Below are 14,651 nucleotides of genomic sequence, written 5' to 3' on the forward strand. Positions count from 1 at the left end.
AATAATGATTTGCCCAGCACTGGCGTGTTCTGCATTGCAGATACCGAAGAATTCTTTGGTTTTAGTCCCACTGAACAATTTCAAAGGCTGAGGCACACGGAGGTGGCACATTTCAGCTGCAGGCATATGTGGTACCTGCCTGAGTAGCATTTATGTATCAGCAGCTGCTGTCCCCCCCTGCAGCCAGGCTGCCACAGTCGTGTCCCTGGCTCCATTCCCTGCTTCCTTGCCTTATTGGTGCTCTTAATTTAATTTTGTAAGGTTTGCAGAGGGCTAAATTTGGGCCCAAGAGTGTTATTTTTAGAGTCTTGAAAATAGGCTAATGTACAAAAAAAGATTTTTCTCACAGTTTAATGAACCGTTTTTGGATTTTGAGGGGGAGAGGAGGATTGGCAGTAAGATGGAAGGGCTTTTCATGTCACCTCCTTAGTCATGTAAGGCGCAAAGGGCCCATTTATGACACTGACGTAATCTCAGAGCTTCATGTGCTTTGTCCCATACCATTCTTTCTCCTTGATCTGTTTCCAAAACTCCTCTTCTCTTATCCACCCACTTTTCTTACCTGCTGGTGGTCCCTGTCCTTGGCTGGTGCTGCATATGTCTTCTCCTGCCTGCTGCTTGCATTTTCAGCCCCACACAGATTGTATTTCTCTGAATCAATTTTAAGGAGCCATTGATGGAAGTGTGTTTCAGGAAAATGCCTACCATTCATTTCTTGGTTTCTGCCAGGTTGGGTTTCAAGTGCCCAACTAGAGGCTCATTCAAAATCTGCTGCTGAGCAGACAGTGCAGCGACTGGCACAACAGAGAGAAGTGTTTGTCCTGGGCCTTCTGACCATGTCTGTCTCAGCCTCGTGGAAAGGATGGCAGTTTTCCAGGGGTTATGTGCTTGTACCTTTGAGATCACCATGGAGTCAGTGCTTTGTTACCTGAGACAGGTACTGTGCTGAAGTCACTTGAGGGGTGGTGAAAATAAGTTTAGTCCTCAAGACTGTAGCAAAACCCCCCCAGAATAGTAAGAGGGGAGGCAAGGAGGCTGACCTTGAGGTGCTGTGCTTCCAGGAAGCCAGCCATCTGCTGCCCTGGGTTAAAGTGAGCACAGGTTTGTATTGCTAACCCTTTCCTCTGATCCTGGGGACATTTCAGAGAAGTGTGAGTGAGCAGATGGATTTTATTAGACCTAGAAGAGACACTTTTTAAATTGAAAAGGCTTTCAACCTTGTCTTCAGAGAATGATGTTGACATGGAGATCCTTGTCTTTCATACTGCTAGCCTATTCCCTCCTTCTCTCCCCCACTTGCAGGACAGGGTTTAAAACCCACCTGAGCAGCACCCACCTCCGCCACCTCAGCAGATGTTTGTCATACCGAGTGCTTTCTATGTGTCTTACTTCATATTTGTTTTGGCTTGAGATAGAACCCAGTTTCCCAAATGTTTACTGCTGGACGTGCTCCCACTGACATCTGCAGGAGAGCAGTGAGTCCAGCTGTTGACCCAAGTGATCCTGGCAGCAGCTGCTGCCCGTGTGGGGTAGGGACCTTCTCAAAGAAGCTGTGATCATGTTCTGAATGCAGAGGGTATTTTCACTCATGTCCTTCCAAGATAAAAGGCCAAAAAGATGACCACCACTTATGGGCTGATTAGCCAGAAGCTTTCATCTCATTTATCATAATCCAGATGTTACCCTGCTAATTTCAGGGCTGTTACTCAAGCGCATAATTGGAGACACAGGAGTTGAGAGTGGGTCTACATCACAGGCTTTTGTCAGGGAGGCCCTCAGTCAGGGCTTTGATGGGGTGTGTGATCTTTGGCCAACACAGCTGTGCTGAAAATAAGTCCTCAACATCGATTTCTGCTCATTATACCAGCAAAACCTTATTTTTACTGATGTTGCTGCTGTGGGGGAAGAGAAGCTTCCTGGCAAGATACTGCCAGTGTGAGTTCTGTCAGTGGTGACCTCTCCTTACTCATCCTGTGGACCTCAGCCCAACTGCTCTGACAGCCTCCCTGGTAAGACCTGATCTAAGTGGGTGCAGTTGGGAGGTTTCTGTTACGAAGCCACGACTGTACTTGCTTTTATTATTAATTTTCTTAAAGAGTCTTTTGAATGCATTTTTTAAAATGTACATCTTGTTCTCAAGAAGGCTTTGATCTTGTTAATCTTTTCATCTATGCATCAATCTGTTGTGTGAAAATGCTGGAATGTGCTCTTATTGTGGCAAGGGCTTTCTTTGGGTTTGTTTCCAATTTTTTTTGCATGGTTTAGGGAATTTTTCTTCCCTGAGGCTCTCCCTCTGGCTTGATCCTACATGAAAGTTGACCACAGACGTGTCAGGTTCTAGAATGCCACTTTAGGCTATGTCTTTGAATTTTCTTTGCAGGGATTTCCTGATACCAATTTGAAGCAATTTTTTTTCCCCTTTCCTTGCATTATGATAAAAAAAACCCCATTTTTGGGTGAGCCTGCACATTCAGCTGTGAGCAGCAGCGAGCTCCCTCTGCCTGTCTTCAGCAGGTGGGACACACACCAGCCCTGAACTCAGAGTTTTGTGGTTGCTATATCATGAAGCAGTCTGGACTAACTTACCTGCTCTCTGTCTGTTTTAAGAGGTTGAGCAAACTCTACTGCTGAGGTTGTGGTCATTTGTCCAGTTCGAGACAGGGACAACATGATTAAATCCATCTGCATTTGGCCACACAGACTTAGCCTTAACCTTGGTCACTTATATTTGCATTTCTCTCCTAGTTCTTATAGATTTAGACCCCAGGTTATGCTTTCCTAGTTACAGCCATGCTTTCCTAAAATGCCCATCTGCTCATGATAGCAGCTGTTCTTGTGGAAACCTTTGTGTAAATGCAGTCATAGGTCTGAGAAGTCATGCTCTGTGGTATAACATGAACCCAAGAAAAGTGAAGAAGGGGTCATTTGGCAGCCAAAAATAAAGAAATCAAAACTGTACCTCCTCTACATACCTGTCAAAATAGTACCTTTGTAACTGAGTCAAGTCAGGACTTTTGCAGCTGTGGGACCCTCACTGAGCAGAGTGGAGTGACCAAGGTGTCCTTTTCAGTTTTCCTCTGTGTAAACTAGAAATTGCTCTGCTGAATATTGATGTCATTGTAGTAATCAGTGAGCACTTCAGCTGGGAGAGGAACGGATTCCTTTTGCTCTGTCCATAACTGTGCAGGAATTTGACTTGTGAAAGTGGCCTGGGCAAGAGGAGTTTGGAGCATGAAAGGACACCTTGGAAGTGTGCTGCCAAGGTACAGAGCCTGGTGTTGTCCTCTGAAGAGACCCTAGGCAGTACTTCAAGATCTTTGAATATTTGTTGTCCTTGATACTGTTGACCTGTAAGTGTAAACTTCTTGGTTTATGAAAACATAATGAATTTCTGTTTGTACTTGTGTCTTTTGCCTAGGTGCTGAGGGAGGCAAATAAATTGGCTGAAATGGAAGAGCCACCTTTGCTGCCAGGGGAAACCATTAAAGACATGGGTACGTGAAGAGGAAATTCCTTATTGTTTGCTGACAAACAGTAGAATATCCATAGAGCAAAATATCTTGGCAGTTACTGACCAACAACAGCACATTGCAGATGTTTTGGGAGCCATGATGAGATTGTTTCATTAATTGAGCAATTGCACAGCACATGGGCCAAGGTAACTGTGTCTTCTTTTAGCAGTAGCAAGTACAAAGCAATTCAACGCTCTTGCCGTGAGTGATGGGGTGTGAGTTGTAGAGCTCTGCATTTGCTGCCCCCTGAGAGGACATGGATCAACTGTTTCAGTTTGTCCTTGCCACAGGGTAACTTCCTAGGCTGACACAGCAGAACTATGTGTCAAATCTCTGTCATGGGCTCTAGGAAAGGATACACTGCTTCTGCAGGGACTTCACTGTGATGGGGGATGGGTTTTTTCTTTTTTTATCTGGAGGTTCTGACGTGCATCAGATTTGCTGATGCACTCCATTCTGAAGGCTTGAGTAAGCCTCTTGATTAATTTTCTGTGAAAGATTTTGCATTTGCTTTTTTAACATGTTGCCTTCCTCTTAAAATGGTAAGGAAGAGTGCAACTTCAGTCCTAAACATAAAAAATCAAAAAATGAAAACTGAAAATACTTCACAAAAAAAAATGCACCCATCAACAGCAATATAAAAACAAGGAAGAAAACCTCCAAGCAACCTGCCTCTATAATTAATCTTTTTCTCAACCTCTTTCCTCAGAGTCCTAAGGACTTTGAATTCATACTCTCACCATACACTGCAGACTGATATCTAACTCTCTCCACAAATGCTATTAGCTCTAACAGTGAGGCAGTATTTTGAAGGGTTCTTAGGGAATGGTTTAAGAGGTCAGAGTTACCAGTGCTTTATCTGATGGCAAATGGTGTGATGAGACACGTAAATCTATAAGACTGGATGGCTTTTGGAGTAGCCCAGACAGCAGCTGCCTGTTCCAGCAAGAAGCTAAAGGCAGCAAAAAGGAAATCTTTGTTATTCATCAGCAATAATTGTTTCCTGTTAAAAGTGTGAAGAAAGGCAAATGTAATTCTCCTTGTATTTTCCAGGGAAGGGAAGAAAAAATATTTTCAGCCAACCCAATAATCTAGGGTAAGATTGGCCTGTAAAAGACAGGAATTCCACAAGCAGGGGAATTAGTAAATGTGGTTTCCAGTTTCTTTCTCCCATATGTATTCTCTTATACATACCAAAGGCTGAGCTCATTAGGCTTTCCCGTGGTGATAGCACCACTACAACCTCTCTATTATACCTGGCATTCGTTCTCACAAACAGTGAAGCACTTTAATGCCTTGGAAATCCCTGTTTATCAAGTAGAGGCTGCTGAAATCATACAGCAGTGGCAGGGTGAAGGTCAGACAAGCCATGTGTGTAGGTACATTTGTATATGCGCAGTGTAATTAAGTAAAATTGTTTCCTTAGGAAACCAGGCTAATAAAATGCAAATGTGAAAGGTGGTGTGGCTTACGTGCTGGCAAGGCCAGTGTTTGAGATCGTGCCTGGGGTTCCTTACCTGGAAAACATTTTTCTAGCACCTTTCCTCTTTACCCAGAAATCCTGTTCCTTTTCAGATGTAAATGCATGCTTTTCTTATTAGTGGATTTTGCTGGGTTTTTTTTAAGCATTTCAAAATTACATTTTGAATAATGGGAACTCCAGTGGAAAAACTAGGCAGGCTGCCTTCACCCTTGTTATGCTTCCTGAGTCTGCTTTCAAACCTCTGTCAAACTAGCCTTTGAAAAGAAGTGATTAATAATTGGACACTAATGAAACACTTGGTTTAATTAGAAATGGCTATAAGCATTTTGTGTTTAATTGTCCTTCAAACAAATACATATAAATTTGTATAAATAAATAAATAATGGAATTACTAGCATGTTTATTATAGTTATGTATATTTTATTTCTTTTTAACCAGATATTGTGTGCTACATATTTTGCTGCAAATTAGTCACTTCTAAAGTTTTAAGGATCTTTCTCTACATCCAGATTTTAAGAGTCAATGAAGACAATGCAGAAGCAGAGCTGACTTGAGGATGATTTAGTTATATGAGTTGCCAGTGCCCTGGAATAAGGCAGACTTCTTCTCTCTCCCCCTCTGGGCTAAATCTCATGGGATAAAGGTAGAAGAAATTTAGGTTCCCATTCTGATCTCCCAGTAGCCTCACACCTCACGCTCATGGTGGCTGTCTCCTGGGTGGGAGGTGAGCCGTCCTCCTGACACAGCCCTTGCAAAATGAGTCCCCTAGGGCTTGGAGGCTTGAGGTTATTCAGATGGTCCAGGGAGTTTTTTCATGGATCTGGCACCTCAGTGGGTCTCCTCTGTGTTTTTGAGGGGTGTTATTACTTCTTGGTGATAGTGCAAACCATTGCCACAACACAACTGCTTCAGTGGCAGAAGAAGTGATAGGCAGCAGAGCTGGGGAGGCAACAACCTAAATCTTGACATTTTTAAGTGATATAAAACAGAAGGGCAGTTAGAGGTGTTTGCTGTGGAAAGCCAGCAGCACCTCTTTCCCTTTGCTGGAGCAAGTGAGAAATGTTTGAGGCCATTTAAGAAGGGGACTGTTTTGAGTCACCATCACTCAGGCTCAAAAATAATTGAATTGTGCAGAGTAACTTGATCGCTGACTTCAGACCTAAGATCACCAGCAGCTGGCTGCTACACAGATTCATGGCTCCTGCAAATCACTGTAGCTCTGCTGGCTTTAGCATGAGGGCCTTCATCCCAGGGCTGACTCCACATGCAAAGGTGTACAGAAGGACCCAAGCATCTGAAAAACCACACATATGATGTATGAGAACTGCCTTCTCCTGCCCCTGGTGGCACAAACCATCTTGGGCACAATCCTTAGCTTCTATGCACATTGTTGTCAGCTTCAAATGTGTGCATCCAGGCACGAGTGGTCTCCTCTTTTCATGCATGACATTCTCAGCTACTGGCAGTAAGAGCAAACAGTTTGCACTGAACACTGGCCTGTTGACACGGGTAGCAGTTTTGTGCAAATGTAGGATTCTGGGTGATGGTACTGTACAGCCCACAAATATTGTTGCTGGCATAATTTTTCTCCCATAAATTAACTGTGAAATTTACATTTTCTTTCCTTTTTTTTTTTTTTCTTAAGCTAAGGATGTTACTTACATCTGCCCCTTCACTGGAGCAATCAGAGGAACCCTTACTGTTACCAATTATAGACTGTATTTTAAAAGCATGGAACGGGTAAGCTTTTGAAATAATCTACTTTTGCTGCCGTTTCAATCTTTAGATCTGGGTGTTGTTTGAGAGTATTTCTGTGTGAAATGTGGCTCTTTGTTTGGGAATATAGACATAAGGGAGCAAGAGCTGGGGATTTTTCCCCCTCCCCTTTTTAAACTCACAAATTTCAACTGTCTACAGGACCCTCCTTTTGTCCTAGATGCATCTTTAGGTGTAATCAACAGAGTGGAGAAAATTGGTGGTGCTTCCAGTCGTGGTGAAAATTCCTATGGCCTGGAGATTGTGTGCAAGGTAAACTTTTATCTGTGTTTTACAATAGGGGAAAGGGAACATATATTTTTTAAAGGTTGTCTCTGTGGTACTGCAGGAAGTTCTGCAAAATGTTTCAGGCAGTATGACTTCACTGGTGTCAAAAACCATTATTTTAAAAGTAGTTTTCAGTATTCGCCAGCTCCACTCATTTGAGAAGAGATCCAAACCTTTTTTCAGGCTTTGTGCTGGGCAATAGTTTTCTTTGATCATGGAAGTATAGATCTGCATCCTCATTTCTCAGGGTTGCCCACCTGACTTATTCTAGGTAGACTCCAGTTACTGTGGATTTCAGTAGGCTTTTCATTTATTTGCATTTCAAGAGCAAGAAAGGGGCACTTCTCCCCCTAAATCATTAGCTCATGTCCTGCTGCAGTGCTTTGCCATGAGAGACTGGTGAGTAGCCATCAGTCCTCATCAGGGCTGTTCTTTCATTTCTTTCAAGGCAGTACATATTTCACATGTGCCTCTCAAGAACCCTTGGAATAACGGCAAATACAAAAATTAACGATTTGCCTCCTCATGTCTGCTTACTGTAGACCCACAAAGTAGATAAAACCACCATCTCTCCTCCTAAATCCCTATCTCTGGATGGCATGGCCCTTCTGCTTCCTTCAGTGAGCACATAGGAAGAGCTGGATTCAGAACCTTGTAAGTCTTGGGCTGTTTAGAGCTTGTCAGAGCCCCTCAATGCTAAAAGGATGTTGGATAAGAGCAGATGGAGGAATGAATAGGAATCCCAAAGTGCTCTGGTCACTGCTGTGATTTTGAGGCAGCAGGAAGCTAAGCAGACTGTCAAGCTGTGGGTGTGCTGAGTCAAGACCAGTTACTGCAATCTGTACCAAATAATCCAGCTGCTCCTTTGTCCTGTGAGAGTCATAATCCGCCCTGGCTAACACAGGGTGGGGTGCTTGTGCTGGCAAGCTAATTTGTTCCCTGTTTTGATCTGGATTCCTGGTCCTCAGCCATTTTGTCTGTAAGCACACTTGGTCAGGTTTGGAGTGAACTGTATCATTTCCCTTTATGGGAAGCTCAGGCACAAACTATAGGATGACCCTTTATTGCCTATTTATATATTTTAGCCTGCTTCACCAGGATATGCACAGCAGCTTAGTGTAATAACAGAGTGGTACAGGTGCAACTTATCTATCCTGAAAAGTTCTCTGTCTGAGACCAGCCATGTAATCCCTGTGAGGAAGCAAAGTCTTCAGCTGTTTATCTTGTTCTCTGACTTGCTCTACTATCTTCATGTACTTGAACTTGATAGCTCATTTCCTGTTGATGAGTTTTAGACTCTTTACTGCAAGCATTTAACTTGCAGGCTTGGCTGGAAAAACTTGGAGATGTTTTATTTAATTTCCAAATTTGGTTTTGTAGATGACTATGGAAAGGAGGTCCTGAATGACCCCTTTTTGTCTAAACTGTGCTGCTGTGCAAAGTGGAGGAGTTCTTGGTTTCAAGACATCCCCTTGAGTGCTCTGAGAGGTGGAAGCTTTGAAGGGAGATGGCATTGGATGCTTTGCACCCAGCTGGCTGTTCTTGGGGCCTCTATGTGCAGTAGCTCTGTGGAGGTACTTTGTTAGGCCATCCCCTCCAGTGGTCTTATGGCACTGCTTGGCATGAGAGCTCAGTGAGAGCCAAGGATGTCTGTCTCACAAAGTCCTGCTGGTCAAACATAGCTTCTTCCTGAGCAGGGCTCTCCCAAAGACTTTCAGCAGGTGGAGAGCTTCATGTGAAGGCAAGATGCTGTCGTCAGACACAGCTGTGCCCTCCCTCAGCTGCTCTGCTGTTGTTGGAGGCTGCAGACAACCCCCTCAACCAAACCCAACGTTGCAGCACAACATTGTTCAAAGTATTAAATCAGTGCTAGAGGGAGCATTGTCATGTGACCCCATTTTGAATTCTGGCTTTTGGATTTTCCTTGGATTTTGAAGTGCTTCAGAAATTTGCAACATGATTTCCCTCTTTTTTCCCCTAGGATATTCGAAACTTGCGGTTTGCTCATAAGCCTGAGGGGAGAACTAGACGATCTATATTTGAGAACCTAATGAAATATGCTTTTCCAGTTTCAAATAATCTGGTGAGTGTTTTCTCTTCAGCTTTTGCCAAAAGACACAGAGTAGCAGTAAGCTCTTTTGTTCTGTCCCATCTACTGAATACAGCATTTTTTGAGGGATGAGAAGTGCTGGTTTTCAAATCTGTTTTAAACTTAATTCTGTAGGAGTTTAGATCATATAGGAAACAGGAAAAATCTACTACAGTGCCTTCTTTCATGCATGGGGGATGACCTACTGATAAAGCCTTGTAACAGAGAGAAAGTACTCAAATAGAGGGAAAGTACTCAAATCACAGTGACATCCATCGGGGGTTCACAGCTAATGGTGACCGCAGTGCCCCAAATCTGGAATGCAGTCCCCATGTTCTCTAGTGTTATGACACTGCAATTGTTTCAAATGCTGGTTGAAAGGCTCTGGTTGTTAATCTGTAAGAGCATTCTTGCCTAAGTAGTTTTATCTTCTCTCCTTAATAACAAACTTCTTTTGTCTGTGAAGTACTAGCTAATAGCCAAGCAAGATCAGGGACATATTGGAAGGTATATTGTTGTACTAATGACCTGCTACAGTGAGAGTGTTAATCTTTTTTATAAAACCCTGAAAGAAAAGTGATGGTGGGGAAAAAGAAGGGTCAGTCATGAATTACTATTTGAGATATCAAACATTGTATAAATGGGCTCTGAGTGGGCTCTTAAAGGTAAATTTTCTTTCTTTCAGCCACTTTTTGCCTTTGAGTACAAAGAGGTTTTCCCAGAAAATGGATGGAAAGTGTATGACCCAACTTGGGAGTACAGAAGACAGGTGGGTATTGTGCCACATCCTTCCTCATCCTCTACTCTTCAGAAACAAGGGTCTGTGCAGTGATAAAATGACAGGTTACATGGAGCAGAGACTGATTCTGCTGAAAAATGCTGTGCAGGCTTGGTTGGGACGTTGTTTTTCACACTGCAGTGCTTGTTGAGAACAGTACAGCTTTAGAGATAGAGGCATCCACTGCTGGACATCAGCTCAGGTGGCAGAGAGCTGACTTCAGGCTCTACTAGAAAGCACTAATGCTCTGGCTTGGTGATCAGGTACTGCTGGCAGTGGGGAATGGAGGGTGCATGTTCCAGGTACATGCATCCCATTGTTGAGTTTCACATCTCAGTGCTTGCTTGTATTGGTTTTAATTCTTTTCCTGTCTGAAACTGCAACTTGGGAGGAAAAAAATTAGGTGTGGAATGCCTTCACTATCTTAGGCATGGGCAAGGCATCCCTTCTCAGCATAGGGATCAGCCTAGAGAGTACTGTTATTTACAGTTTAGTGTGTCCAGAGTAGACGGATCAAAGGTGTTAATGATTATGTAGTGACAGGCTGTGGATTAGGAATACTGTGCTGAAAATTTGAGTAGTCCTCTTTGGAGTAAAAGATGGGTGAATTTTGATTTTTTATAATGAAATCACTCCTGTCATAAAATTCTCAAGTAGAAAAACGAGCATGATTTGGTGGCACGTTTGCCCTGGATACAATAAGCTTCTGTCTCCTCCAGATCCCTCAGGATAAAACCACTTTTCTATTGTAAAATTAAGAAATGTTAAACCATTTCTTAAAAATCAAATCAAACAAAACCAGACCTCTGTCCCAGCCTAGTTATTCATCTGATTCCTGGAATCCAAAATCTGAGGATTCATTTTTCTAGTTCTAGCCTTCTAAAAGCTGGGCATGCCTTCTAAATTGGTTATCGAGGCCTGTCATTAACAGATGGGAGAGAGTGCTTCGCTGTTGGGGGTGATTTGTTCTCTCCTAAAATAGCTGCCTAAGATAGATTGCTGGCTTCTAGACTGCTAATGGGAAGTGAGATGTATCTTACTGTATCCTACTGAATGCTGCCTTCAGTGCAAAGGAGTGTATTTTGCAATGAGATGCCACAATCTAAAATCCTGGTCAAGACAAACTCCAATCGTTTGTAATCACTTTTTGACTAAGGTCAACTTGAACATAAGATCAGATAATGCAGCAATTATTGCTTTGTTTAGACTTTAGCTCCTTCTTGGTAGTTATTTTATGGGAAGATTTGCTTGTAGAGAAGGATTTGCAGCCCAAGCTATTTGAGCAAGACACTTCTTTGTAGGGCTGAAAATTTTGGAGTAACAACTAAAAGAATACCTGTGCTATCAAAATAATTTCCCCTGGAAAGCTCAGCATTCACTCAGCCAAGCATCAGTCAAAACAGGTGAAGTACAAAAGACATTTTTACAACACCTGGAAAGAGGAAATTAGATAATTTCAATGTAGATTATTCCACTTTCTAATTCCTGGCATGTCAGTTTTTATGATAGAAGCTCTTCTGTCCATATTAGTTTTTTTTCTGTCCATATTAGTTTTTTTTTTTAAGGTGCAACAAATCACCATATTGTGATTTGGTGCACCTTAAATTTGTCAGGAATTTGGTGACATGGTGAAAGAATACATGTGTTTGCATACCTGTGATTTGCAGCTCTTCGTGGCCTTTCTGGAAAGAAATGGGTGTAAGATGTGACACAGCTGAGGCACTGCTGCAGTGTGTACTTCTGCTGTGGCCTGCTTCTTTGTTGTTTAATTTTTTGTGAGTGGGAAGAACAAACTTGCCTGAGTGTTTCTATGTCAAGAAACCAGCGTCCAAGTGCCGAAGCCCGTGGTCATTTCCTTACAGTGTTAACTGCAAAAGCAAATTCTAAGCAGGATTTTTTGCAGCCACAGCCCTTCTGAGTTTTACCCATGATGGTCCACAGTCACTACCATTCCAGATCACACAATCCATCTGCTCCAGTTCCTTATCTTCAAAAGTGACCAACACCAGCTGCTGAAGAAGAAGCAAGCCATACTGCAGTAGATGTTTATGTTGTGATCTGGCCAGGAGGAGAATTTCATCCCTTTTGTTGGATTGATTTAGGTCCTGCAGCACGATGCTTTAAGTCCACTCCAAAACTTTTAGGTATTTCAGTCTGTTTATTTAATTCCAGTGTTTGTAACTATGGATGTTCAATTTATCTGTGTGAGTGTCATAGCCTTTTTTCTCAATCCAACCAGGTTCTGCTAAAGCAATAACAAATACTACAGTAAATCAGGATTATGTCTTGAAATGGCAGCAGGGATTCGTTAACAGTGAAACAAAACTGGCATCATCAAATCAGATAATGGGATTACCTGTCTCTGACTCTGTGAATTGTGATCAGAAATAGAAAAGCAGGACATGTGCACTGTCAGCAGGACCTTCTGGAATTGGTTTAGAAACTGTTAGAGAAGGGCTGGCCTAGGGCATCAGCAGCTCAGCAGGATGGCCAGGCATTAACTTGCTGTATCTTAGGCCAGGTCAGTCTTTTCCCTGTGGGAGCAGGGACATGTGGGGAGGGGAGTGGAGCAAAAGTACACTCCAACTACCAGGCATCCAGAAAAGACTTTTAGACCAGGATCCATGGTAATTTCTATGTCCACACTGGTAGACATGTCAAGTTTGAGGGTGCTATTGTTTATTTATTACAATTTTTATTAAAATTAATAGAAATATGTTGAGATCATAGCAATTGTAGCAATTAGGAAAGATACTCAGTAAACCCCTAACTTCCCCGTTAGCATTCTTGGGAAGGATGGAAATATGTAACTTATTAAAAATCTGTGATTGTGTAAAACTATGGGGAGTAATAAACAACCTGTAGAGAACAAAAGGAACTCAGAGAGGTTTGAGATTTAGTTGGTAAATGGAATCACATGTGGCAAATGAAATTTAAAACTGAAATTGCTCCCTGATTTTTATTACACATGGGCTGGCAGAATATAAAACAGAATTGCAAAGTGAATAAGACTCACTTGAAACCAAAAGTCCTTAAGATGCCTTTGGAGTAACTTAAAGCTTTATTTTCCTTAATAAGGTGGGGAGCATTTGGAAAATATTACAAGAGGTTGTGAAGTTGTGTGATGTTTCCCTACAAAAGTCATTCTTGTCTAATATCCTTTGCTCTGGTCATATCTACTGGGGAGCCACAGAGTAGGGCTGTGGTTGCTGCTTGTGGAGAAAACATGTAGAAACTAATATCTCAGAAGAACTGACCTGTTTTGGGGATTAAAGAGGTGCCCAGCATTAGTATACATGCAGAGTGGGAAAGGTAGAGCTTGGTAACATCATCCTCCAGAGGATTGTTGGGTGTAACTTGGGGAGCAAAATGAGGATTGAGTGTTAAATGTCCCGTGGTTTAACTGAGGTCCTGCTTATGCTGTATATGTCTCTGCTGCCGAACAGATCCCAGCTCTCTGGGGCTGAGTGGGCACAGCCTGGGCTCAGTAAATGGCAGAGGGACCAGTTTGGCTCTGCAGCTGCATCCTGTGCTGCCTGCTGCAGATCAAGGTGCACTTACATGTATAAGCTGAGAGTGGATCTCTGAGATCCACAGAGAGATGGATTCTCTCTCCGTAGAGAGGTGTGACTGCGTGTAACTACAGCAAGGAATTTTTTTTTTCCTGTCAGTGGAGGATCCTCTTGTGCTTAACCTTAACCATGTGGTTTGCAAGGTGGTGATGTCGGTGCTGTGCTGGATTTAAAAAACTGTGGCTTCAACAGTTTTTTCCTGCAAACAAATCTTCTGCAGCATCAAGTGTAGATCAAGTCATAACCAAATCCAAGTCATTACAGTAAGGCATGAAGGTCTTACCTAGAGGGAAACCAAGCCTAGTTTGTGTGTGTGGAGGACACAAAGGCTGTGTCTCTATGGTTAGATGATACAGCTGTAAGGAGTGTTCCCAAGCACAGGGGCAGGCTTCAGGCATAGCTACAGACCAGGCTGTTACTATCCATCTTTTGAGTGAGTGTGTTTGAGCATCTTCAGCCATGCACAAAGGTCCTGTGGTGCAAGTTAAGGATCACTAGTGGCTTTTTGGACAAAATATCCTGTTTGGAGGATAAATGAGTTTATTAGTACAGATGTGAGGTGTGTTGGTTCACCTGGGCTCAGTGAGAATGGTCATGGGTATTTTTAATTTATGACTGTACATGTGGCTTTGCTGCCTTCCTTAGTTTGCCCTCTGGCAGCCACCAGACATACGCATTCCCCTAGAATCAGGGGCTGCTAGCAGCATTAATTTACCTGAAGAAGACAGACCCATGCAGAAGTATCTGGTCACTAATGTGGACATGCCATGTGCCCTGGCAGCTTCAGGATGATCGCAGCCTGCTTCTAGGGAGGCATGCCCGAGTTCCTCCTGCAGGTGCACGGGCAGGTAGCATCCCGAGCCACTCCTTACCCTGCAGAGGCCAATTGAGTTACATCTGTAACAGTTTTGTTTCGTAGTGGGCTTTTGGGTGCTTACAACTTACCGGGAAGCAGTGAAATGCTTCTCAGATGAGGAAATACCAGTGTGCCTTATATTACGTTTAACTTTTTCTATTGATTCCAGCTGGAGAAAGGGCAAATCTGAAGGAGCACGAATAAATGCAGAAGCTACACTGCATTATGGCAAACATCCAGGGAAGATGCAAATTCAGCTTCTCTTCTAGCCCACTTGGCTTATTTCTGTTAGCTTCCAGTCCTTAGAGAAAGTCACGA

At 42.9% G+C, this 14,651-nt stretch overlaps 1 protein-coding gene across 2 annotated transcripts in view; it reads left to right on the forward strand.

Annotated features, from left to right (window-relative positions):
* The window catches only part of MTMR2 (myotubularin related protein 2), a 62,166-nt gene that overhangs the window by 33,885 nt on the left and 13,630 nt on the right, over positions 1-14,651 (forward strand). The window contains exons 3-7 of one of the 2 annotated variants that reach the window (XM_054269683.1): positions 3,419-3,494; positions 6,641-6,735; positions 6,913-7,023; positions 9,020-9,121; positions 9,813-9,896. In XM_054269683.1, the coding sequence (XP_054125658.1) occupies positions 3,449-3,494; positions 6,641-6,735; positions 6,913-7,023; positions 9,020-9,121; positions 9,813-9,896 (438 nt within the window). In that variant the 5' untranslated portion in view covers positions 3,419-3,448. Of the gene's footprint in view, positions 1-3,418; positions 3,495-6,640; positions 6,736-6,912; positions 7,024-9,019; positions 9,122-9,812; positions 9,897-14,651 lie in introns of those variants that run through there. The other variant, XM_054269682.1, reaches the window with a different exon arrangement.

This window comes from Melozone crissalis, unplaced genomic scaffold, assembly GCF_028551555.1.
Source record: "Melozone crissalis strain CALT ecotype California unplaced genomic scaffold, PUWL_Pcris_2 ptg000008l_1, whole genome shotgun sequence".
In the NCBI taxonomy this organism is placed as follows: domain Eukaryota; kingdom Metazoa; phylum Chordata; class Aves; order Passeriformes; family Passerellidae; genus Melozone; species Melozone crissalis.